This window comes from Hemicordylus capensis, chromosome 3, assembly GCF_027244095.1.
Source record: "Hemicordylus capensis ecotype Gifberg chromosome 3, rHemCap1.1.pri, whole genome shotgun sequence".
Taxonomy (NCBI): Eukaryota; Metazoa; Chordata; class Lepidosauria; order Squamata; family Cordylidae; genus Hemicordylus; species Hemicordylus capensis.
Genome location: NC_069659.1, coordinates 291425465 through 291445856, shown reverse-complemented (window position 1 = coordinate 291445856; position 20392 = coordinate 291425465). Strand labels below are relative to the sequence as shown.

General features: G+C 47.2%; 1 protein-coding gene across 2 annotated transcripts in view; it reads left to right on the top strand.

Moving 5' to 3' along the window:
- Positions 1–6825: 6825 nt before the first annotated feature.
- Positions 6826–20392, top strand: part of INPP5D (inositol polyphosphate-5-phosphatase D) — a 117040-nt gene continuing 103473 nt past the window's right edge. The window contains exons 1-3 of one of the 2 annotated variants that reach the window (XM_053311292.1): positions 6826–7018; positions 7678–7889; positions 14863–15005. In XM_053311292.1, the coding sequence (XP_053167267.1) occupies positions 14872–15005 (134 nt within the window). In that variant the 5' untranslated portion in view covers positions 6826–7018; positions 7678–7889; positions 14863–14871. Of the gene's footprint in view, positions 7890–14862; positions 15006–20392 lie in introns of both variants that reach the window. The other variant, XM_053311293.1, reaches the window with a different exon arrangement.

Here is a 20392-nt window from a genome sequence, read left to right as displayed (position 1 = left end):
GATTATATTAATCACCCTCCTGATGTTATGAGGTATTTCTTCCTTGCTTAATAAAACACTCTCTCTCTCTCTCTCTCTCTCTCTCTCTCTCTCTCTCTATATATATATATATATATGATAATCTGATTTAATATTACTGCTAATATTCTTGCTAAACCTTTCCAACATTCAGCAGTGATATAGGCCTGTAGGTTTAAATACACAATTCACCTTCATTGTACTGTTAGCCAGATTCCTAGTTAATAACAGCCACTCTTCCATTTGTTTCAGACCATTCAAACATATCTGCATGCAGTCTTCGTACACTAGAATCTGTATGATGATAATTATACGGGTTACCATTCTGGTTTCAGAAAATAAGAGAAACACATAAGATATATTTTTAATTAGGTCAGCATCTGTCATCTTCCTTCTGGGAAGTATCCTGGTCCATGTTGATAATATACAATTCTGAAATCTGGAAAACTACTCAGTTTCTAAGCATGATTGAGCTAGGTGACTGGCACTTTTAGGACAATCTTTTAGCACACCACCAAATTTCAAATAAAAGAAAATATAGAGGTTTCTTCTTTAGAAAACACATCAGGATGCATTCTATATAACAGGGATGTTCTGTAGGACTTGTTGTTTATTTGCTTATTTGCAAAGGAAAGAAAGTATGCTAAATATACTGAGAACTTTATTCTCCACTATGCCAAAGTCTTATTTAATGTATTGACTTCAACTTATTCTGTGTCCAGTGTGAACCTGTTTTCACAACTCTTGTAGCAACCATGATTTTCCACCAACCTGTTCTCACTTCCAACTGCATTGCCACAGGCTAAACCAGTCATATGCACACCAACATCTTGTGCTGAAGGCAGGCAAAATACAATGGCTTTTAGCCCAATCTTGTCCAACTTAAGTGCATCATCAGCATATGTAATCAACTCAGTATACAGTCATCCTTTGCCAACCATGAGGGTTCCTTTCCTGGAAAACCTTGCAGTTGGCGAATTCGTGGTTGACAAGGCATTAAAACCAATGGGAAACAGGGGGTTAGGGGAATCACAGTTGCAAAAAGACAAAAAAAGTTAAAAATAGAAAAAACTGTCCCCTGACCACCGGAAATGACCCCCTGACACCTGGGAATTGCCCTCAAACCCACCAAAATCACCCTGAACCCCCCAAAATCACCCCCTGATCCCCGGGAAATGCCCTCCTGGCCCCCCAAATCCCCCCAAACTCCCCAAATTTCCAAAAAAATCTCACCAAACCACGGATGCTCAGGCCGTGGTTGGTCAGACCTGCGAGGGACGACTGCAGTATGAAACATTCAGGTCTGTAAGGCTGTAGCACTTACAGATGTTTGTTCATCATTGCCATTCCATTTGGATATTTACATATATCATTACTGTATGGAAGTTTCATTATTGCATTGAGCATTAGTATACTGTTGCCTTGGTACTTGGAGTTGTGCTGCTGCTTGCCACAGCTGAAAATTAGGAAAGCTGTAGCAGTAGGAATTGTAAGAGATTCCAATACTCCGACCCATCCTTCTTAGGATGCGGAACAACTGTGGTATCCCCTTTTTCATTGTCAGTTTTCAACTGTACGAAGGGACTTTTCATACATCTTACTGGAATTCTTTAAGCATGTAGCTCTCAACATACACCGATCCCCTAGGTTTAAATAAATGTTAGTTTCTATGCTGTGAAAATAATATTTGAAATGCTTGGGATAAAGTATTCAGTACAGTTACTAAATCCTGTAGACAGGAAACCACAGATTTTACAGTTATACAAATTGACCTGCCCACTACCTCCTGACTAAATATAGCTCCTTTACTTGAAAAAACAAAACTCTTGGCGCATGACAGCACAGTATGGAACAAGTTTGTCAGGGATCTAAGCCACTGTCCACCTGCTCTAGCCCAGCAGCCTCATGATCGGGAGAGGGCAAGTTGGCCCCCTTGGACTCTCAGATAAGTTTATCAGAGATGATGAACAATGGCCCATTGCCACCTCTGTGATCTTCCTGCCAGAAACAAGTGGAACCATTCAAGTCAAGAGAGGATTATCAGTATCTGCCACTCCTTCCAGACATGTCATCAACACTGAAAGCCAGAGTCAGATCTAAAAGGACTAACATAATGCAATTTCCCTCTCAACCTCTAGGTGGGGATAATCAACCAAAGCCACAAGGACAATTTCAGTTTCATACCTGGACCCAATGGAAAGGGTCCAAAAGATAAATGGTGACCAGATGCACCTGAAGTTGCAGAGTGTTGAGCTCCATTTGCTTAAAGACTTTTCTACAAAGAGAAGATTAGAAATAGTGTAGTGACTGGTTGGTGTACATTTTGTCATATTGAGAAAGCCAATTGAGCAGTTGTCTGATTGGGGCTACTAGTTACTACCCAGCCCACCCAGATAAATTCATTGTTTACCCCATTCAGTAAGGAATAGAGCTTGTGGATCTAATTCACAAGTGGTTGTTCAGACATTCCCAAGCATGCACTTTGCATCTTCAGGAAATACCAACTGAAACAGATTCATTTAAAGCAGGGTAAGATTGAGAATACTTCCAGAAAGCGATTTACTGCATCATTAGCACTGATTGTTATGAGGGAATTTTTGCAGGGTATCTATATGAATTTGACTGCATCCTGTGTCTAGTTTGCACTGTCTCCATAAATCACCCTTTTCTTTTAATTGCTCAGATATTCTGACATGAAAATCCTAGCGGAACAACTTGCACAATGGTCTGAAGATGAGTGGTTTTCTGCATAGGTGGTGAGGCATCAAAGGGTTGACTCCCCCCACTTCTCCACCTAAGTGCAACTTTGCCACTTTACTTCCAGTCATTGCTCTTTGGAGTTCTTTAAAAAATTTTTTTTATCAAGGTCAGTTTTATCACTATTATTATCTTCCGGTCCTCCTATTTTTAAACACACTGCCAAAGGAGCACTTTGGTCCACTTCTTTGTCATTTGCTCCCCTATTGTGTTCACCCTACATGCATTTTAATTTTTAAAAACAGCTATACAACCAATTTGCAATGTTCTACCCCATTGTGCAGATGGAAAACAGTGACATCTAGTACAAAAAACAAATGCACAAGTACTGCTGCAAGTGGAAGTTATGTTTCTCTTCAGGGGCGTAGCAAGGTTGGAGTGGGCCCAGAGACAAGATTTTAAAATGGGCCCCCAGCGCCTCAAAGTCCAGGGCCTCCGCACACCCCAGGCCCCCAAGGATTTAAGTCTGATATTCCAAAATAAGTATGCTGCCTGCAAATACATTTCACTGAATACACACACACATGTCACAATATATAGTGATATACATTGAGTACTATACATTTGTATTACTTTTAATGCCTAGAACACACTAGAAAGATGAATTATTAAAATGGGCCCCTCGCTGCAGATTAGCAAAGGAGACTTTCAACCATGCAGGGTGAGCCTATGTTTGTTTTCCCAGAATTCTGAACAAATTCAGTCAAGTTCGATTGCAGGAGGTTTTTCACAGGAGGCTTTTAAAGCCCTTTAAGACACATCTCCTCTGGAATGGAGGTGCTGCATTCACATGTTGGCCAGATTGACCCTGAAGTCCCTGCAAGTTATTGGGGAGCAGTTCACACACAAGAAAAATAAAATAAAAGCACCACACATGCTTCACAGTTCTCACTCAGACTTTCTGGGTTACAAAACAACTTGAACATAAGTGCATTTATAAATGAATGAATGAATAAATAAAATTAATAAAATACTGTTCCAGAAGTTTTTGCAATTTTCTGCCATGAAACAAGCCACTTATAGGACTTTTTAGATAGTTTTTTTTAAGTCAGCAAATTTTCCAAGCTGTTTCAAAATAAATATTCAGAGACTTCTCGGTCCCTCCCCCCACCCATATCCAAGCCCTATGGCAAGCAGATCCCTATATATGGGGGGGGGGGGGGCGGGAAAGGTAACCACAAAAAGGAGTTCACACTCTACCTGGCAAATGCTGGTCTGGGTTAAGCAGGGCCGCAAGGGGTCTTCTGCTGCAGAGAACACTCTGGCTGCCTCCTCCTTCCTGGCTGGCTTGGGCCCTACTCGAGTTCAGGCTTCACTGCGGCCTACACAGAGGCCTCCGTGGAAGCCCCGCCCACCCGCCGATCAGCTGAGAGGCGGGAGAAAAGGAGCTCTTTGCAGCTTGCCTGCTGCTTCGATTGCGGGCCAGCAGAACAAGCAGGAGAGACGGCGAAGAGGGCAAGTGGCTGAGAGGCTATGGGGCTGGGCAGGGGGCAATGGGGAGTCACATGAGGTGCCTCTGGGGTGCCCCTCCAGGCAGTGGGGCCCCCAGACAACTGTCTCCCCTTGCCCTATCATTGTTACGCACCTGTTTCTCTTCTATATGCAGTTCAATGTGTAAACCACAGAAGTTAGTGGGGAAAAGCCATCTCTCTGGAAGTAACCTGGGCACTTTCCAGATTAGACCCTACAACGGAGTCACAACGTATCTCTGAAGTGTGCTTCCACACTTCCTGTGTTGTAAAACTGCAGTCCCTATGCGGACAGCAGGGTACTATTCATATTTCTAATGCCTTGTTTCGAATTTAATCGCTGCAGTATAATGCTATGACGCTGTATATCCAGCGTAAAAAAGTTGCTGGTTTTAGGGGTTGTTAGATTTCACGAGACTGCTTCCCCAACTGGGTGCTTTGCTATTTACATTTTGAATGTGATTTGCCTGAACGGAAGCATTTTGCTGCTGTTGAGCAGCTAACTGGAAAGTGCCTAGGTACATTAAACTCTGACATATTTATTTATGATTTATATGTTTTATACCACCCTTCATCCTAAGATCCCAGGGCAGTTAACAACAAGATAGCAACAGTAATACAAGTTCAATAAAAGCAACCTGAAAATAAAACAAACATGGCTATGTCCCCAAAAGAGAGACGGGGGCACTCATTGGCCAAAGGTCTGGATAAAAATGGCAGTCTTCCGTTTCCTCTGAAAGGCTGAGAGAAAGAGAGCCATGTGGATTTCAACCACGAGCAAGTCTCGCAGCCTGGGGGGCAATAAATAAAAAATGTGCCTGAGCAGGTGTCACCATGCGGAACAGAGCCCTCCCAACTGCCTTAGTCCGGTGGGTAGATTCAGCAGGCAGTCCCTAAGGCACCAAGGGCCCAAGCCATAGCAGCAACTCTCAGCTAAGCCAAATATAAGCAATTTTGCCAAGAAAGTGGATATCAGACTCATTGCTATGAGGAGATGGTAGCTTTACCTCTTAGATTTCCCAGATTTTCCAAATTGTCCACAACTTGGGATTGTTGTGCAGAATGGCTTATTATCAGGGCAACAACAGCAGGGAGTGGGGTGAAATCAGTACAATTCCTACTGACATAACACAGTCTTCCAAAAATAATCCGTGCCACAATCAATCAGCTCTGGCCGGTCCATGTTATGCACTACTTATGCTCTGTTTGTCTGTCCTACTGCTTCATCCCTTTCAGCTTCATTATAAAAGAGGAGGGCTTTAATGAGGAGGCAGTAACACAAATTAAATGGAGGCTACCATGTTAACAGCCTTGGTTGACTTGCAATTCCACAGGTCTGCAGTATCAGAAAGAGCAGATCAGCAAGGCCAAAACTGTTCTGGAATCTAATTGGCTTCATTCGTTCCACAGCCTGGAACTAACTCTAGAGATAGACTCACCAGGGTGTTTTTCACACAGTGCTTTTAGCTCGCGCCTCCTCCAGAATGGAGGGTGTGCATTCACATATCAGCCAGATTTACCCCAAAGTCCCTGCGAGTTATCAGGGAGCACTTCACACATGATTCTGATTTTTCATTGCACGTTAGAGTGTAGCTTGATTTATATCCAGGGTAAAAAAAATCAACTTTTTGCTTCGGGTGTTTTGGGCAACTTCAAACTCGCGGTAAAGCCTCACAGTAAACGGCGCGGTAAAGCATGCTATGTGAAAAACGCCCAGGTCGAGAGTGAGTGGTCTGCACCCTCTAGTTCGGGCAAATGCAGGGAATTTAGCTCAAAAGGGAGACAGTTCGATTCAGCCTTAATTTGTGCAAGCGTATGAACTCAAGAAAATCGGCTTGAGAGAAAGGTTTGAATTAAATCAAAAAGGAGTTTTTAAAAAATAAAATCAGACTAAATTACTATGTGGCCCTAGTTTAAAGGCACTACAAATATGCTAAGAAACAGACTATTGTAAGGCTGCATATTTAGCTTAAAGTTCCAAACTATGTGTAAATTCCCAGGCGGGCTAGAGAGGTACTTTAACCTCTCTTAAGAGGGGCAAGATTTCAGAAATAAAAGAAAGGGATAGGTTCAGCCCTGAAGAAGCTGGGCAAGAGGCTATATCACCTGTCCGGGAGAGGAACACCAAGGTGGTCTGCTGGAGTCTCTTGCTGCAGTCTGCTGGGGTCCAGAGCGAGAGGCACTGAGATGTTTCACAGATGTAATATGCACGAGGAAGCACACTGGGTCATGGAACTAGGGATATTTATATCCCAAAATGTGCCTTGAGGGCACATTTCTTTTGTCCTGTTCTGCTGAAAAGAGAAGCCTAGACAACCTTTTTTTGGAATGCATTGTCCTTCCTGGGTATGAATGTGTGTGAATCGCCTATGGCATTCAAGGGTGATTGTGAGGACAATTGGACTGTGCAGGTGTATTTAAAGAATCCCCCTCCCCTCGGCCTTGTGCTGGGGGAGGGAGTTTGTTCCAGCCCGTTACGGCCCAAGAAGCAGCCTGATTGGCTGCCTTGCACGAGGGGGGCGTGGTCTCGGCAGGAGTCGGCCGATCCACGCCCCAAACAATTCAGTTTGCCTTTGGCTGTCTGTCAGGAAGGAGCTCGCAGCAAGAGCTCCTTCCGTTCGGTGGGAAGGTGTTGGTTTCGCCTGACGAGCAGGCGCGCGGCGCAGAGACTTTCCAGGGTGCGGCGTTTCGGGAGCGACGCGGGGAATCTCTCTTCGCCCGGCTGGGCGTGCGGAGCAATTTCGGTGGCATCGGAAGGCTACTCGGCCCTCAGGGTTTGGTCTCCCTTCCCTCGACCCTGGCTCTGCCTTCTAAGGCAGCAGCCCTCGTAGCGATAGTCCTCCCTCTGCTTTTCCTTTCTCTGTTCCCTCATTCCTTTTCGCCCCGAGCTGGTTTCTGGCCCCTGTTGTGGTTTTGGTTTTGGTGGGTGGCGGCCTAGCTGGGTGGTGGATTGGGAAGCTAGCATAAGGGTTGTTTGGTACACTGTTAATCAAGGTTCTGTTTTTCACACCTGGTGTTACCATTGTGTTTGTTTTGGCGTTTGGGTTTGGGTTGTTCCTGATCATTCTTATATAAAAAAAACAAAAAAGGAGAGCCAAGTGGGCAGGCTTCTGGGATAGTGGTTATTTTGCCTGCTGGTGGTTTAGTCTGGGTGCATCATGCCTAGAAAGGCAAAAGAAAAGAAGGGCGGGCGGCCCATTAGACAACCCAAACGACCTGCCCCTCCTCCCCCGTCTTCTTCTGAGGACGAGGAGGAGGAGATGAGTGTTATTAGGGCCCTGATTGGGCGGATGGAGGCACTGGAAAACGCCAGGAATGTTCCTTCGGACCCTGGGGCTGGCCCATCTGGTGGTGGGGGTATTCCTCCGCCCAAGGTCCCTCGCAGGACTCGCGAAGCGGCTAGGAGCCAATTATTGAAGTCTCTTTCTCGCAGGTTAGAGGCTCTTGAGAAGAGTGGGGCCCCTGCTGGGCCTGGCACTCCGTCTGAACCATCTGGTCCAGTGATGCCTTCGCCAGATCCGCCTGGACCGCCGGCACCAACACAACCTCTGGATCTGGTTCCTGCGCTGCCTGGACCCGTGTTACCTCAACCTGCTGTCCCAGCTGAGCAGCCTCCTCAGGATTCGTCCCTCCCTTTGGCCCCGGGTGAGCCAGCAGCACCCACACACCCCGGTGGCACTGGCCAGTGGCCTCCTGTACCCTGGTCGATGCCTGCTATGGGGGGCTGGGGACCAGCCACGTACTGGTCCCCCTACACACACACTTGGGGTCTGGGGTTCACTCCACCCACAGTAGGGGGCGCACTGGGCCTCCAGCGCTCTGCTGGACATATTTGGGGTGTTAATGGGCCCCCGAGTGCTCCGCCTGCCTTGACAGCAAGCAACGCTAATGCACTGGTTCCCGCACCTAGCGACACAGGTTTGTATCCTAGGGGCATTATGCCCACACCCCAACATGCCCCATACGGGGGGATGGGGCTTCCTTTGGGAGATCACTTGCTTCCCGCCACGAAGGAAAAGATCCTCAAGGGGGAGTATATCGATATCTTTAGCCTCCTGTTCCAGGAACCAGAAGTAAAACATAAAGAAGGGGAGTCATGCAAGGATCATGAGGCCACAAAATGTAAGCCGGTAGAAAAAACGTGGAGCAACTGGCTGTCTGGCTTCACCATATACATGGGGGTGATTGTACAGGCACAGCCGGCTAGGGGCCCCGCCCTGCTGAAATATATGGATATTATCCACAGGGCTGTCTCTGATTTTGCGGGATCCTCTTGGATCAGCTACGATGAAAGTTTTTGGATGAGAGCCGCCCTCGATCCCTCTTTGCCTTGGGATGCCCCTCTACAGGAGTTGTGGCTTGTGATAATGTCCCCAGCCCGCCCTGTTGAAGGGGACAGATCGGATAGTGGGCACTTGTTGTCCAAGCCATTCGGGTCCACTCCTTCGGCAGGATCAGGCCAGCAATCAGTTCAACCCCACTTGGTTTGTTGGGAGTTCAACTCAAATGGTAGGTGCTCCCGGTCGCCCTGCCGTTACAGGCATGCGTGTGGCCTTTGCGGGGCAAAGCACCCCAGTTCAGGGTGCCCCCGGGCCTGTTCCTCCGGGTCGGGTGGCAAGTTTCAGCCTGGGGGCAATAAAAAGGGCGGCCCCCCTCCACCCGCTTCGGGAAAAGGGACCCAGCCCCATCAGGCTTGAGGTGTTGGGCCGCCTGTTGCAGGATTACCCCGATAGATCTGCAGCTTCCTACTTGTTTCTGGGTTTTAGGGATGGTTTTAGGATCCCGTCATCTTCCCGACGGGGGTCGCTCGGGACCCGCAACCTCAAGTCAGTTATAGGTCAGGAGCAGGTTGTTTTGAAAAAGATTGCAAAAGAGGTCGCGGCTGGTAGGGTTGCGGGGCCTTTTCGGTCCCCTCCCTTCCTGGGGCTGCGGGTTTCGCCACTGGGGGTGGTGCCTAAGAAGGCACCTGGTGAATTCTGGCTGATTCACCACCTCTCACACCCTAGGGGGTCGTCCGTCAATGACGGTATCCCCGACACCTTGTGCTCCGTGCGCTACACGTCCTTTGACAAAGCGGTCGAGGTAGTTAGAAGCAAAGGGGTTGGGGCTCTCCTGGCCAAGTGTGATATCGAGTCCGCCTTCCGCCTGCTGCCTGTTCATCCGGCAGATTTCGAGCTCTTGGGTTTTGCTTTCACTGGTCAATTTTATTTTGTCCGGGCGTTGCCCATGGGCTGTTCGATTTCCTGTGCTGCTTTTAGCACATTTTTGGAATGGGTGGTGCGGTGGAGGGCGGGGCTTGGTTCAACTGCCCATTATCATGACGATTTTATTTTTGTAGGGAGGGGCAATTCTGGGGAATGCTGTCACCTGCTGCGTTCCTTCATGGAGCTGGCAGCAGAGCTGGGGGTTCCCCTTGCACGAGATAAGACGGAATGCCCAGCCACATGATTATCGTTTTTGGGCATTGAACTTGATTCCGTAGCAGGGTGTTCGAGGTTGCCCCCCCCAAAATTGCAAACCCTGCTGGAGTTAGTCAGGACTATGGGTTGGGCACGCAAGGCTTCCTTGAGGGAACTGCAGGTGGTGGCTGGTCACTTGAATTTTGCCTGCCGGGTGGTGGCCCCCGGCAGGGCTTTTCCGTGTCGGCTTTGTGACCTCATGGTAGGCCTTAAGGCCCCCCACCACAGGTTACGGATTTCCGAAGGAGTCAGGGCTGATTTGGCCCTTTGGGAGACCTTTTTGCTCACATTTAACGGGACCTCCCTCTGGCGGTCCCAACAGCTTTTGGAAGCCGAATTACAGGTCCATTCAGACACGGCTGGAGGGGCTGGGTTTGGGATTTATTTTCGGGGGCGGTGGTGTGCTGCCCCCTGGCCCGCGTTGTGGGTTGAACAGGGTGTGGTCAGGGACATGACCTTTCTCGAGTTGTTCCCCATTGTAGTGGCAGTCCACATCTGGGCCGGGGAGTTTGCCAACTCCTCTGTGAGGTTCTGGTGTGATAACCAGGCCGTAGTTCACATTGTCAATGCCCAAACCTCCCACTCGTGTAGGGTCATGGGTCTAGTGTGTGCGCTTGTGCTCCAATGTCTGCAGGCAAATATTGTATTTCAGGCCCGACATGTCCCGGGGATTAAGAATGAGATTGCTGATGCCCTGTCTCGTTTTCAGGTAGAAAGATTCAGGGCACTAGCTCCCGAGGCAACGATGCTCCCGGACCCCATGCCGGCAGTACTGTGGCAGCTTGGGAATTGGAGGCCCAGCGGGCCATAGCGGCATCGCTGGCACCTAGTACAAAGGCAAGCTACGTGGCCAAGACTGAGGCTTTTGCCCAATTCCGGAGAGCTGAAGGTTTGGCAGAGTCTTGGCCTGCCCCTGTTGGTCACCTGCAGCAGTTTTTAGTCTCGCTGCACAAGGCGGGGCGCTCTGGGTCTACTTTGAGTGGTTACTTGTCGGCCTTATCTTTCGAGGCCTTGAAGGACTGCAGGCGCCCGATTACACTGGACATGTTAGTGGCTATTTTGGGTCGTTTGGGCAGTAGTTGTTCCAGTCCTTGGGAGGTATCACTCTTTCGGGCGGCACTTTTAGTTGCTTTCTTTGGTGCTTTTCGCCCATTTGAGTTGCTGCCGCGCAGCAGCTGTTCCCCTCGGAATGGCTGTCTGCAACTTTCTGATTTAACATTTTCAGCCGGCACGGCTAACCTGTTCCTACGCCGCTGTAAGACAGATCAGAGGGGCAGGGGGCAGTTGGTGAAGCTGGCAGAAGCTGCCGGTTCCATGCTCTGCCCAGTGGCAGCCCTTAGACTTTATATTGGGCTGCGGCCTTGTCCTGGGGGGATGTTTGTTTGTGCATGAGAATGGCAGCCCGTTGACTCAGTATCAGTTTTTGGCTGTCGTTAGGAAGGTCCTTGGGGAGGCCAAGATCCCTGCAGTGGGTCTCACCCTTCATTCCTTCCGAATCGGGGCTGCCTCTACGGCTTCAGGAATGGGCATGGATGAGGATGCCGTTCGGTGGATTGGGCATTGGAGGTCCGTGGCGGTCAGGCGATATGTGCGCTGACAGCGGCCAATGTCTTAAGTTTTATCTCTGTGTTTCTCCCGGCAGGTGCTGGTGGAGCGGCGGCTCCGGTCCGGGTCCTGGTTTGCGGCTATTCGCTGGTCTTCTGGGCCTTCAAGTGGGCCAGCACCTCACATTGAGGCACACAATTGGGTTTTGGTCAGAGGGCCTCTATTTATTGGTTGGGCATGTAGGGCATGCTGTGGGGCAGCTGCTTCCCGCGATTAGGACCCATTTAGCTAGTTTCCCTGCCCCTCAGCTGGTGGTATTACATTTGGGTGAAAATGACTTGGGCCGGCGAACTGGCCTTTCAATTATTTGGCAAGCCGCATCTGACTTTGATATTTTGCGGGCATGGATTCCTGGGGTACGTATTCTTTGGGTCTCTTGGCTCCAGCGTAGGGTTTGGAGGGGTGTGTCTTCGAGTTTGGGAATAGAGAAGGCCCGCCGTAAAGCCTTGGCGGCCATAGGCCGGATGGTTCAGGCATCGGGTGGGAAGGTTGTGTTGCAACTGGGGATAGCTGCACGCCTTCCCGAGTTGTACCGACCTGATGGGGTTCATCTGTCTGAATCTGGGTGCAATTTATACCTGGGCAATATTCAGAAGGGGCTTGCCGAATTTTTGGAGTTTTTGGGGCAGGGAGGTCAAGCTCGGGGCTAACCTCCCTGTATGGCAGTAGCAGTGCGGGCTAAGGGAAATTGAGGTTAGATCTCGGTGAGCACCCTTGGGTATTTAAAGGTTGATTGGTTAATCGCTCCTTTGTGGCCTGTGCGGCACGGGGAGAATGATTGCCAAGAAACCAGCTTCAGGACTTCACCAACCCTTGGGCTCTGCGGTTGAAGTCCTTGAAGTATCCAGATCACTTCCTGAAAAGGGGGTGGTTGGCTTTGAAGGAATTAGGCGGGTCATTCCTGCCTTATTTCCTGAGCCAGGGTGTGTCACCCATACTGGTTGTGGGTAGGGCTTTGGCGTCCTTGCCCAGGCCTAGGAGCTCGCACTGTTTGTTAGCGGTGATTAATCACCGGAAGTCCAGTTCGCTATGTTTGTAGTTTCAATAAAATTGTGGCCTGTTTCACCCATATACTTGTCTCCGTGTCTTCTTGGGCTGGGGTCTGGTAACAATATCCTGTGCTGGGACTGACTCTCAATAGGCACACTTCCAAAATTACATCACTTACTCATCCCTATTGTAATTGAGGCTGCGGATAAGAAACTTGTCTTATCTGTCTTCCCCCCGCCACCCTGGCCTAATGGCCAGGTATTGTCTCTCTTTGTGAGAGGAAGAGGGGAGTTTAGATTTCATTCCAAGGCTGAAATGATCTTAGATGCCAGACACTTGCAGTAGCTAGTCCTGGGAGTCTGCTTAGCTGGGCACCCCTCATAGAGAGTGTGAAGCTAATCCCCTTTCCAGTTTGTGGAGCTTGCAGCCAAATCTAGGAGCGACCAGTCCACTGCCAACTAAGTGACTTGTTCCCATGTATAATATAGACTGGGAGCTCACATTGCGGGGCAGTTCCTGAGCATAGCAAAAGTGCAATCTCCAAGCCTGGAGATGCAGTTGCAACTAGGGAGGCTTCTGGGAGTGGGCAGAATAAGCTCAGCTGGTAACACTATCTACCCAACAGGGCCATATAAGAGCAGGGATCTTCAGAAAGTAATAATTTAACAATGACAACAGTATCTTCTCAACATACCCCATCACCAAAGCACATGTCCCCAACTCAGTGCAAAATGTCAAATACAATGTATGTTTTACAGCATGCGTCAAGTCACTTATTATTTGAGATACATTAATTTTTGTAATGGGGAGGAGATCTTGAGACTCAAAGAGCAACCTGAACAATGGCCTTGAAGTCCTCTAGTACAATTTTTCTGAGAGACCAAAGACTGCTTCTGAGAGCAACTCTGCTACCTTGGCAAATGGCAAGAAAATCAGCTGAGCATCAGATCTGAAAATTTGTTCTCAGCCATAGCAGCAAAGTTCCTTTCTTTTATTTTCCAGGCCCCAGGTTTGAGACAAGAGCAAATTTCAATGGCACAAACGTTCCTGTAGTTACACTTATAAGGAGGTTTTGACTTCTTCTCTCTTGAGTTAGGAAGATTCCTTATGACAAAATTTGAGATGTTGTGCTTAATGGCCTATCTAAATATTAATGAACAATTGTCCGGCAAGCCACAGTTATAAGGAGAGAGAGAGAGAGAGAGAGAGAGAGAGAGAGAGAGAGAGAAGTGGGGGAGGAGGGAAGAGAGAAGGAAGAATGTGATGTCACCCAAGATCAAACTACTGTATTTTACGGACTATAAGACGCTACAGACTATAAGACGCACCTTAAATTTTCATCCAGTTTTTGAGTTTTCGAGCTTTCCTTCTCCTCTCGCCTCCATCTCCCCTCCAAGCCCTCCCACCGAGCCCCGCTCTGTCCTTTCCCTCCTGCCAGCAGCAGTGAGCCCACGTTGGTGACCCGCGGCGGCTGCTGCTAGTTGTTGCTCATTGCGGCGGGGCCCGCCTGGAACCTCCTTCACCGTGTGCTTCCGGCGGCTCCTGCGGGCTGGCGCTTGCCTGCACGGGCTCGTGCCGCCCCTTTCCAGGCTTGGCTGCAAAAAGCTTTAAGAAGCCTTTTGCGCGCGCGTGCAAAAGGCTTCTTAAAGCCTTTTGCAGCCAAGCAGGGAAAGGGGCAGCAGGGAGGTATCCTGCCGCCCGATTTCTAAAAGGAGCCCAGCGGAAAAGGGGTGGCAGGGACCTCCGTGCCGCCCCCTTCCCCGCTGGGCTCCTTTTCGAAATCGGACGGCAGGATACCTCCCTGCCACCCCTTTCCCTGCTTGGCTGCAAAAGGCTTTAAGAAGCCTTTTGCAGCCAAGCCTGCAAAGGGGCGGCAGGGAGGTATCCTGCCGCCCGATTTCTAAAAGGAGCCCAGCGGGGAAGGGGGAGGCAGGGAAGTATCCTTCCGCCCAATTTGAACAGAACAAGGAGCCAGCGGGGAAAGGGGCGGCAGGGAGGTATCCTGCCACCCAATTTGTAAAGGAAATACGGCGCCAGAGTGGGGAAAGCGCGGGAGGGGTAAGTAAACCCTCCCCCACCCTTAATGGAACCCCCCACCCCAATCGAATCAGAGTATAAGACGCACCTGAATTTGGGGGGGATATTTTTCAAGGGAAAAAGTGCATCTTATACTCCGTAAAATACGGTAATCTATTATGCACCAATTGTTAACTGTACCTATCACATTTGTACAACAGTTTGAAGGACTAGAATAGGTTCCTGTCTGCCTTGGGTAATGCAGTTGCACAGAAAGAGTGAACAGGGAGGATGTATAGCATATCGTCCTCACTCTGAGCTGCCTCATTTCTATGAGGAAGTTCTCTGCAGCTCTGTTTCCTTTCCCTCTCTGCACCATTGAAACAGGAAGCTGAGTGAGCAGCAGCTGCCGAGTGCTACACAGAGAGCTCTGGGATCTCCACAGATAACCACCGATCTCTGCCGGCTGGGTGCTTATTGTTATTTTAAATTAAAATTTGCTTTTATTTTATTTGGGTTTTTTTTTTGTTTGTTTGTTTTTGTTTTAGAATAAAGACATGGATCAATGCTGGTATCACGGGACCATCACCCGTTCCAGAGCTGAGGACCTGCTCTCTAAAGTAGGCAAGGATGGAAGCTTCTTGGTGCGGGCCAGTGAGTCTATCCACTCAGCATACGCCCTCTGTTTGCTGTAAGTATGGCTCTTGCCTTCCATCACACATCGTGCAAAAATGTGATGAGTTCTGAACCCTGGATCACTCATAATGACTGAGCTTGGACTATATAAGGAAGTGTGTATGTGGCTGACATAGCCACAATGGTTTTATGCAGAATGGGTACTGGAAACATACTGGTTTTCTGAATAAGTCCTCAGGAATATCCATATGGGAGCTTCTTGCTGTTCTTTTGGGTGCTACACTGCACAGCTGGAAAGATGTGAGACATATCTGAGGGAAGCATCCTTTAACATCAGGGCAACCTCTAGGGACATAGCAAGGTTGGAGTGGGCCCAGAGACAAGATTTTAAAATGCCCCCACGCCCCCCACTGAAGCTCAGCTCATGAAGTAAAGAAATCTTAAAAGAGGCTGAATAGTGGTAACAAAAAGCATAGTAAAATTTTATCTATCTATCTATCTATCTATCTATCTATCTATCTATCTATCTATCTATCTATCTATCCTATGTGCCACAATAGAACATCATCCTAAATTATTTTTTTAAAGGTTTTGTGAATTGTGGACGATGCAAGTCATTTAATGGTACTAGAGAAAGACATGCTGTTCTGGTAGCTCCAGGTCTTAACACCCACATCAATTTTGGAGGATGAATACAACTGAAGGAAGCCCAGGCGGGTGCGCAGCTGGGGGAGTCAGTCATGTGACTTGCCTCTGAGGGCCCCCTCAAAGAAGTAGGCCCCCAGACAACTGTCTCCCCTTGCCCTATTATACTTATGCCCCTGGCAACCTCTTTACTTACTGTGAGAAACCAGCTACGTTGGCTGTTCAACCAGAGGTGTAGCTAGGGGAGAGTGGGCCTGTGTTTGTCCCTCTCCCCAGTGGTCCCTCGGAGTGAGGGAGATAATGAAGAAAAAGGGAGGGGTGGAGCTGGGGGGCCCTCAGGAGCTGGGGGGGGGTCTGGGTTCTTTGAATTTAGCTGCTCAATTATAGCTACACCCCTGTGTACAACTCACTGACCATGACAGACATGTGAACTAGGGGGAACTGGTGAGAGGTGAAGTGCTGAAATGGCACTTCTGGCACCTCCAAACTGCTTATAGTTGAACCATAGAGCTGAAATGCTATTCCATACAAATGTTAAATTTGACAAAATTCAAAACATTTGCATTAAATGTTTTTATTGTTGAATATCTTTAACCATTGCTTTTTAACACTCAGTGTTGAGGGATACATATAAAAAGCTTAAATCTTAAGCCTAACTGATTGATTTTAAGACAGTAATGTTCTATATCAGTATATCAAGCTATATTGAGCTTGTCAACCTCTGTACTTTTACAGCTTGTGCTTTTCCGTAGCCTCTGAATCTAGCATCCATCGCTGGTGATTCTGAAACATCCACTTCTACAAATACACATTTTAATTTTTTACAAGCACATTTAAGTTGGAAATCTTTGGTAGATAATTCCCTCGTTCTATCATTTCTGTTTTACTGTCATTGGGCTTGCTTAACAGAACTAAAAGGATATTGGAAGGGGAAGGCCCTTAGCAATTCACCCATTGGCTAACATTCCCCTCAGTGTACTCAGTAATCTCTTAATTCCAAGTAAAAGCTCTGAAATATGACTTGAACGATCAAGTGAGAGAAACTGATGTCTTGACTTTGGTCTGAATTGTTGGATTAGGGTTAAGGAGAGGTCAAAAGGGCTTTGAGAGATCAAAGAACAATAAAAAGGGTGAAGCTGGTGTTATGTTTATCTTCTGCTGTGAGGCTTCACGTTGTTAACCAAGGGAGGAACTGACTGAGCAGTTGGGGACAGGGGCGTAGCAAGGTTGGAGTGGGCCCAGAGACAAGATTTTAAAATGCCCCCCCCCCCAAAGTCCAGGGCCTCCGCACACCCCAGGCCCCCAAGGATTTAAGTCTGATATTCCAAAATAAGTATGCTGCCTGCAAATACATTTCACTGAATACACACACACACGTCACAATATATAGTGATATACACTGAGTACTATACATTTGTATTACTTTTAATGCCTAGAACACACTAGAAAGATGAATTATTAAAATGGGCCCCTCGCTGCAGATTAGCAAACGAGACTTTCAACCATGCAGAGTGAACCTATGTTTGTTTTCCCAGAATTCTGAACAAATTCAGTCAAGTTTGATTGCAGGAGGTTTTTCACAGGAGGCTTTTAAAGCCCTTTAAGACACATCTCCTCTGGAATGGAGGTGCTGCATTCACATGTTGGCCAGATTGACCCTGAAGTCCCTGCAAGTTATTGGGGAGCAGTTCACACACAAGAAAAATAAAATAAAAGCACCACACATGCTTCACAGTTCTCACTCAGACTTTCTGGGTTACAAAACAACTTGAACATAAGTGCATTTATAAATGAATGAATGAATAAATAAAATTAATAAAATACTGTTCCAGAAGTTTTTGCAATTTTCTGCCATGAAACAAGCCACTTATAGGACTTTTTAGATAGTTTTTTTTAAGTCAGCAAATTTTCCAAGCTGTTTCAAAATAAATATTCAGAGACTTCTCGGTCCCTACCCCCCACCCCCCCATATCCAAGCCCTATGGCAAGCAGATCCCTATATGGGGGGGGCGGGAAAGGTAACCACAAAAAGGAGTTCACACTCTACCTGGCAAATGCTGGTCTGGGTTAAGCAGTGCAGCAAGGGGTCTTCTGCTGCAGAGAACACTCTGGCTGCCTCCTCCTTCCTGGCTTGCTTGGGCCCTACTCGAGTTCAGGCTTCACCTAGGCCTACACGGAGGCCTCCGTGGAAGCCCCGCCCACCCGCCGATCAGCTGAGAGGCGGGAGAATAGGAGCTCTTTGCAGCTTGCCTGTTGCTTCGATTGCGGGCCAGCAGAACAAGCAGGAGAGACGGCGAAGAGGGCAAGTGGCTGAGAGGCTATGGGGCTGGGCTGGGGGCAATGGGGAGTCACATGAGGTGCCTCTGGGGTGCTCCTCCAGGCAGTGGGGCCCCCAGACAACTGTCTCCCCTTGCCCTATCATTGTTACGCGCCTGGTTGGGGACTGGACCAAAGAAAGTCCTCAATGACTGTGGGATGTATTCCTTAATGTTCTGGAATCTCTCTTCAGACTTCAGAAGGTGACACTCTCCAGCTAGTTGGAGAGGCAAAGAAACAATTCATAGCAATTGGAATTGCAAGACTTAGGCCAAACTACATGTTTCAGTTAGTATATCATTAAGTAACCTGCTTAAGTCTGACAACATCTCATTTTAAACAAAAAGCTGCAGAGCCCTGCAATCTGGCCTGAGACTACAGTATGTGGAGAGGGGAATTAACCCTTTCCCTCATGCTAGAAATTATCCTCTAAAGCTGCTGCTGCTGTTGCTGTTGTTGTTGTTGTTGTTGTGCCCTTGAGTTGGTGTCGACTCCTGGCGACCACAGAGCCATGTAGTTTTCTTTGGTAGAATACAGGAGGGGTTTATCATTGCCATCTCCTGTGCAGTATGAGATGATGCCTTTCAGCATCTTCCTATATCGCTGCTGCCCGATATAGGTGTTTCCCATATTCTGGGAAACATACCAGTAGGAATTCGAATGAGCAACCTCTTGCTCACTAGGCAAGTCATTTCCCCACTGCGCCATTAGGTGGCTCTTAGCAGTTATTTACTGCAAATAGACACAGAGCAGATGGAAAGGGTTAACCCCTCTTCATCATATGCCATGATCTCAGTACAGACCAGGGCCCCCAACAGCTGTTTTTTGTTTAAAAATAGATGTCTCCAAACTTAAGCATGCCTCTTAATGACATATGAATCATAATGTGTAGTTTGACTTTGAGAGAAAGAGTCAGACAACAATAGAGAAAGCTATGATTTTACTGTTATTGTTTTTGTTTTTGAACTGGCATTTAGTAGAGATGTGCATGAATCAAATTTTGTGATTTGATACGAGTTCGAATTGAATCAGCATGATTCACTTCAAGCTTGAATCTACAGGCCTCGAATCTGGGTTGATTCAATTCAAATTTTATTTGATTCAAATTCAAATTGATTTGGAAAATTTTTAAGTGCTAGAGGACACCAAAGTGGTTTGAGTGTCAGGGCACCATGGGTTCTGTCTGCCTCCCAACATGCTAGGCAGTCGGGCAATCAGGTGTTTGTTTGTTTTTTAAGGATTTTTAAAGTTTTTCCTGTGTTTGGCAATGTTAGTGTTAGATTCCTGTTTTTGTTTTTTTTTAATTATTATTTTATTTATGTCTTAGGGAATAAAGGGGATTCAAAACAGCCCATAATTCCCCACAGGTAAAGCCTAGAGGCACTGTGTGGAATCCACACTGTGTGGATTCTCAGTTTGTAATAACTTTTTTATGGGGAACAGTGTGGTACCCTATAAAGAAGTCATTACAAACAGAATTCACAACATGTAAAAATTCCCAAAAAATTACCCAGTTCCTTTGAGGTTTGGATGGTAGTTGGCATACAAGGGGCCCTAACACCCAACCCTTTTGGCAGCTGTAGGCGCTACTCATGGGGAATTATGGGCCATTTCAAATCCCCATTATTCCCTATGGCAGAAATAATTACAAAAATAATTACAAACAGAACAGAATGGAAGCTCGAATCATCGAATTGATTCGAACTCGAATCTAGGGTTATACAATCTGGCCTCGAATCTGGTCAATGTCCCCAAGAGTGATTCAATTCAAGGCTGAATCACTCAAATCAACCAGATTCTAGTTGGAATTATTCAGCCACAAATTGATTCATATATCTGATCCCTAGCATTTCGCTAAATTAGAAGCCGCCTGAGAGGTGAATCTATACAGTTGTTTTGGCATTTGGAAGTAGAATAAGTGTTATTTACTTATATACTAAGGGATTTGGAAGTAGAATAAGTGTCATTTACTATATACTAAATAAGTGTTATTTACTTATACAGGTGAAACTCGGAAAATTAGAATATCGTGCAAAAGTCCATTAATTTCAGTAATGCAAATTAAAAGGTGAAACTGATATATGAGACAGACGCATTACATGCAAAGCGAGATAAGTCAAGCCTTAATTTGTTATAATGGTGATGATCATGGCGTACAGCTCATGAAAACCCCAAATCCACAATCTCAGAAAATTAGAATATTACGTGGAACCAATAAGACAAGGATTGAAGAATAGAACAATATCAGACCTCTGAAAAGTATACAGTGTACTGTGCTTGATTGGCCAGCAAACTCGCCTGACCTGACCCCATAGAGAATCTATGGGGCATTGCCAAGAGAAGGATGAGAGACATGAGACCAAACAATGCAGAATTGCTGAAGGCCGCTAATGAAGCATCCTGGTCTTCCATAACACCTCATCAGTGCCACAGGCTGATATCATCCATGCCACACCGCATTGAGGCAGTAATTGCTGCAAA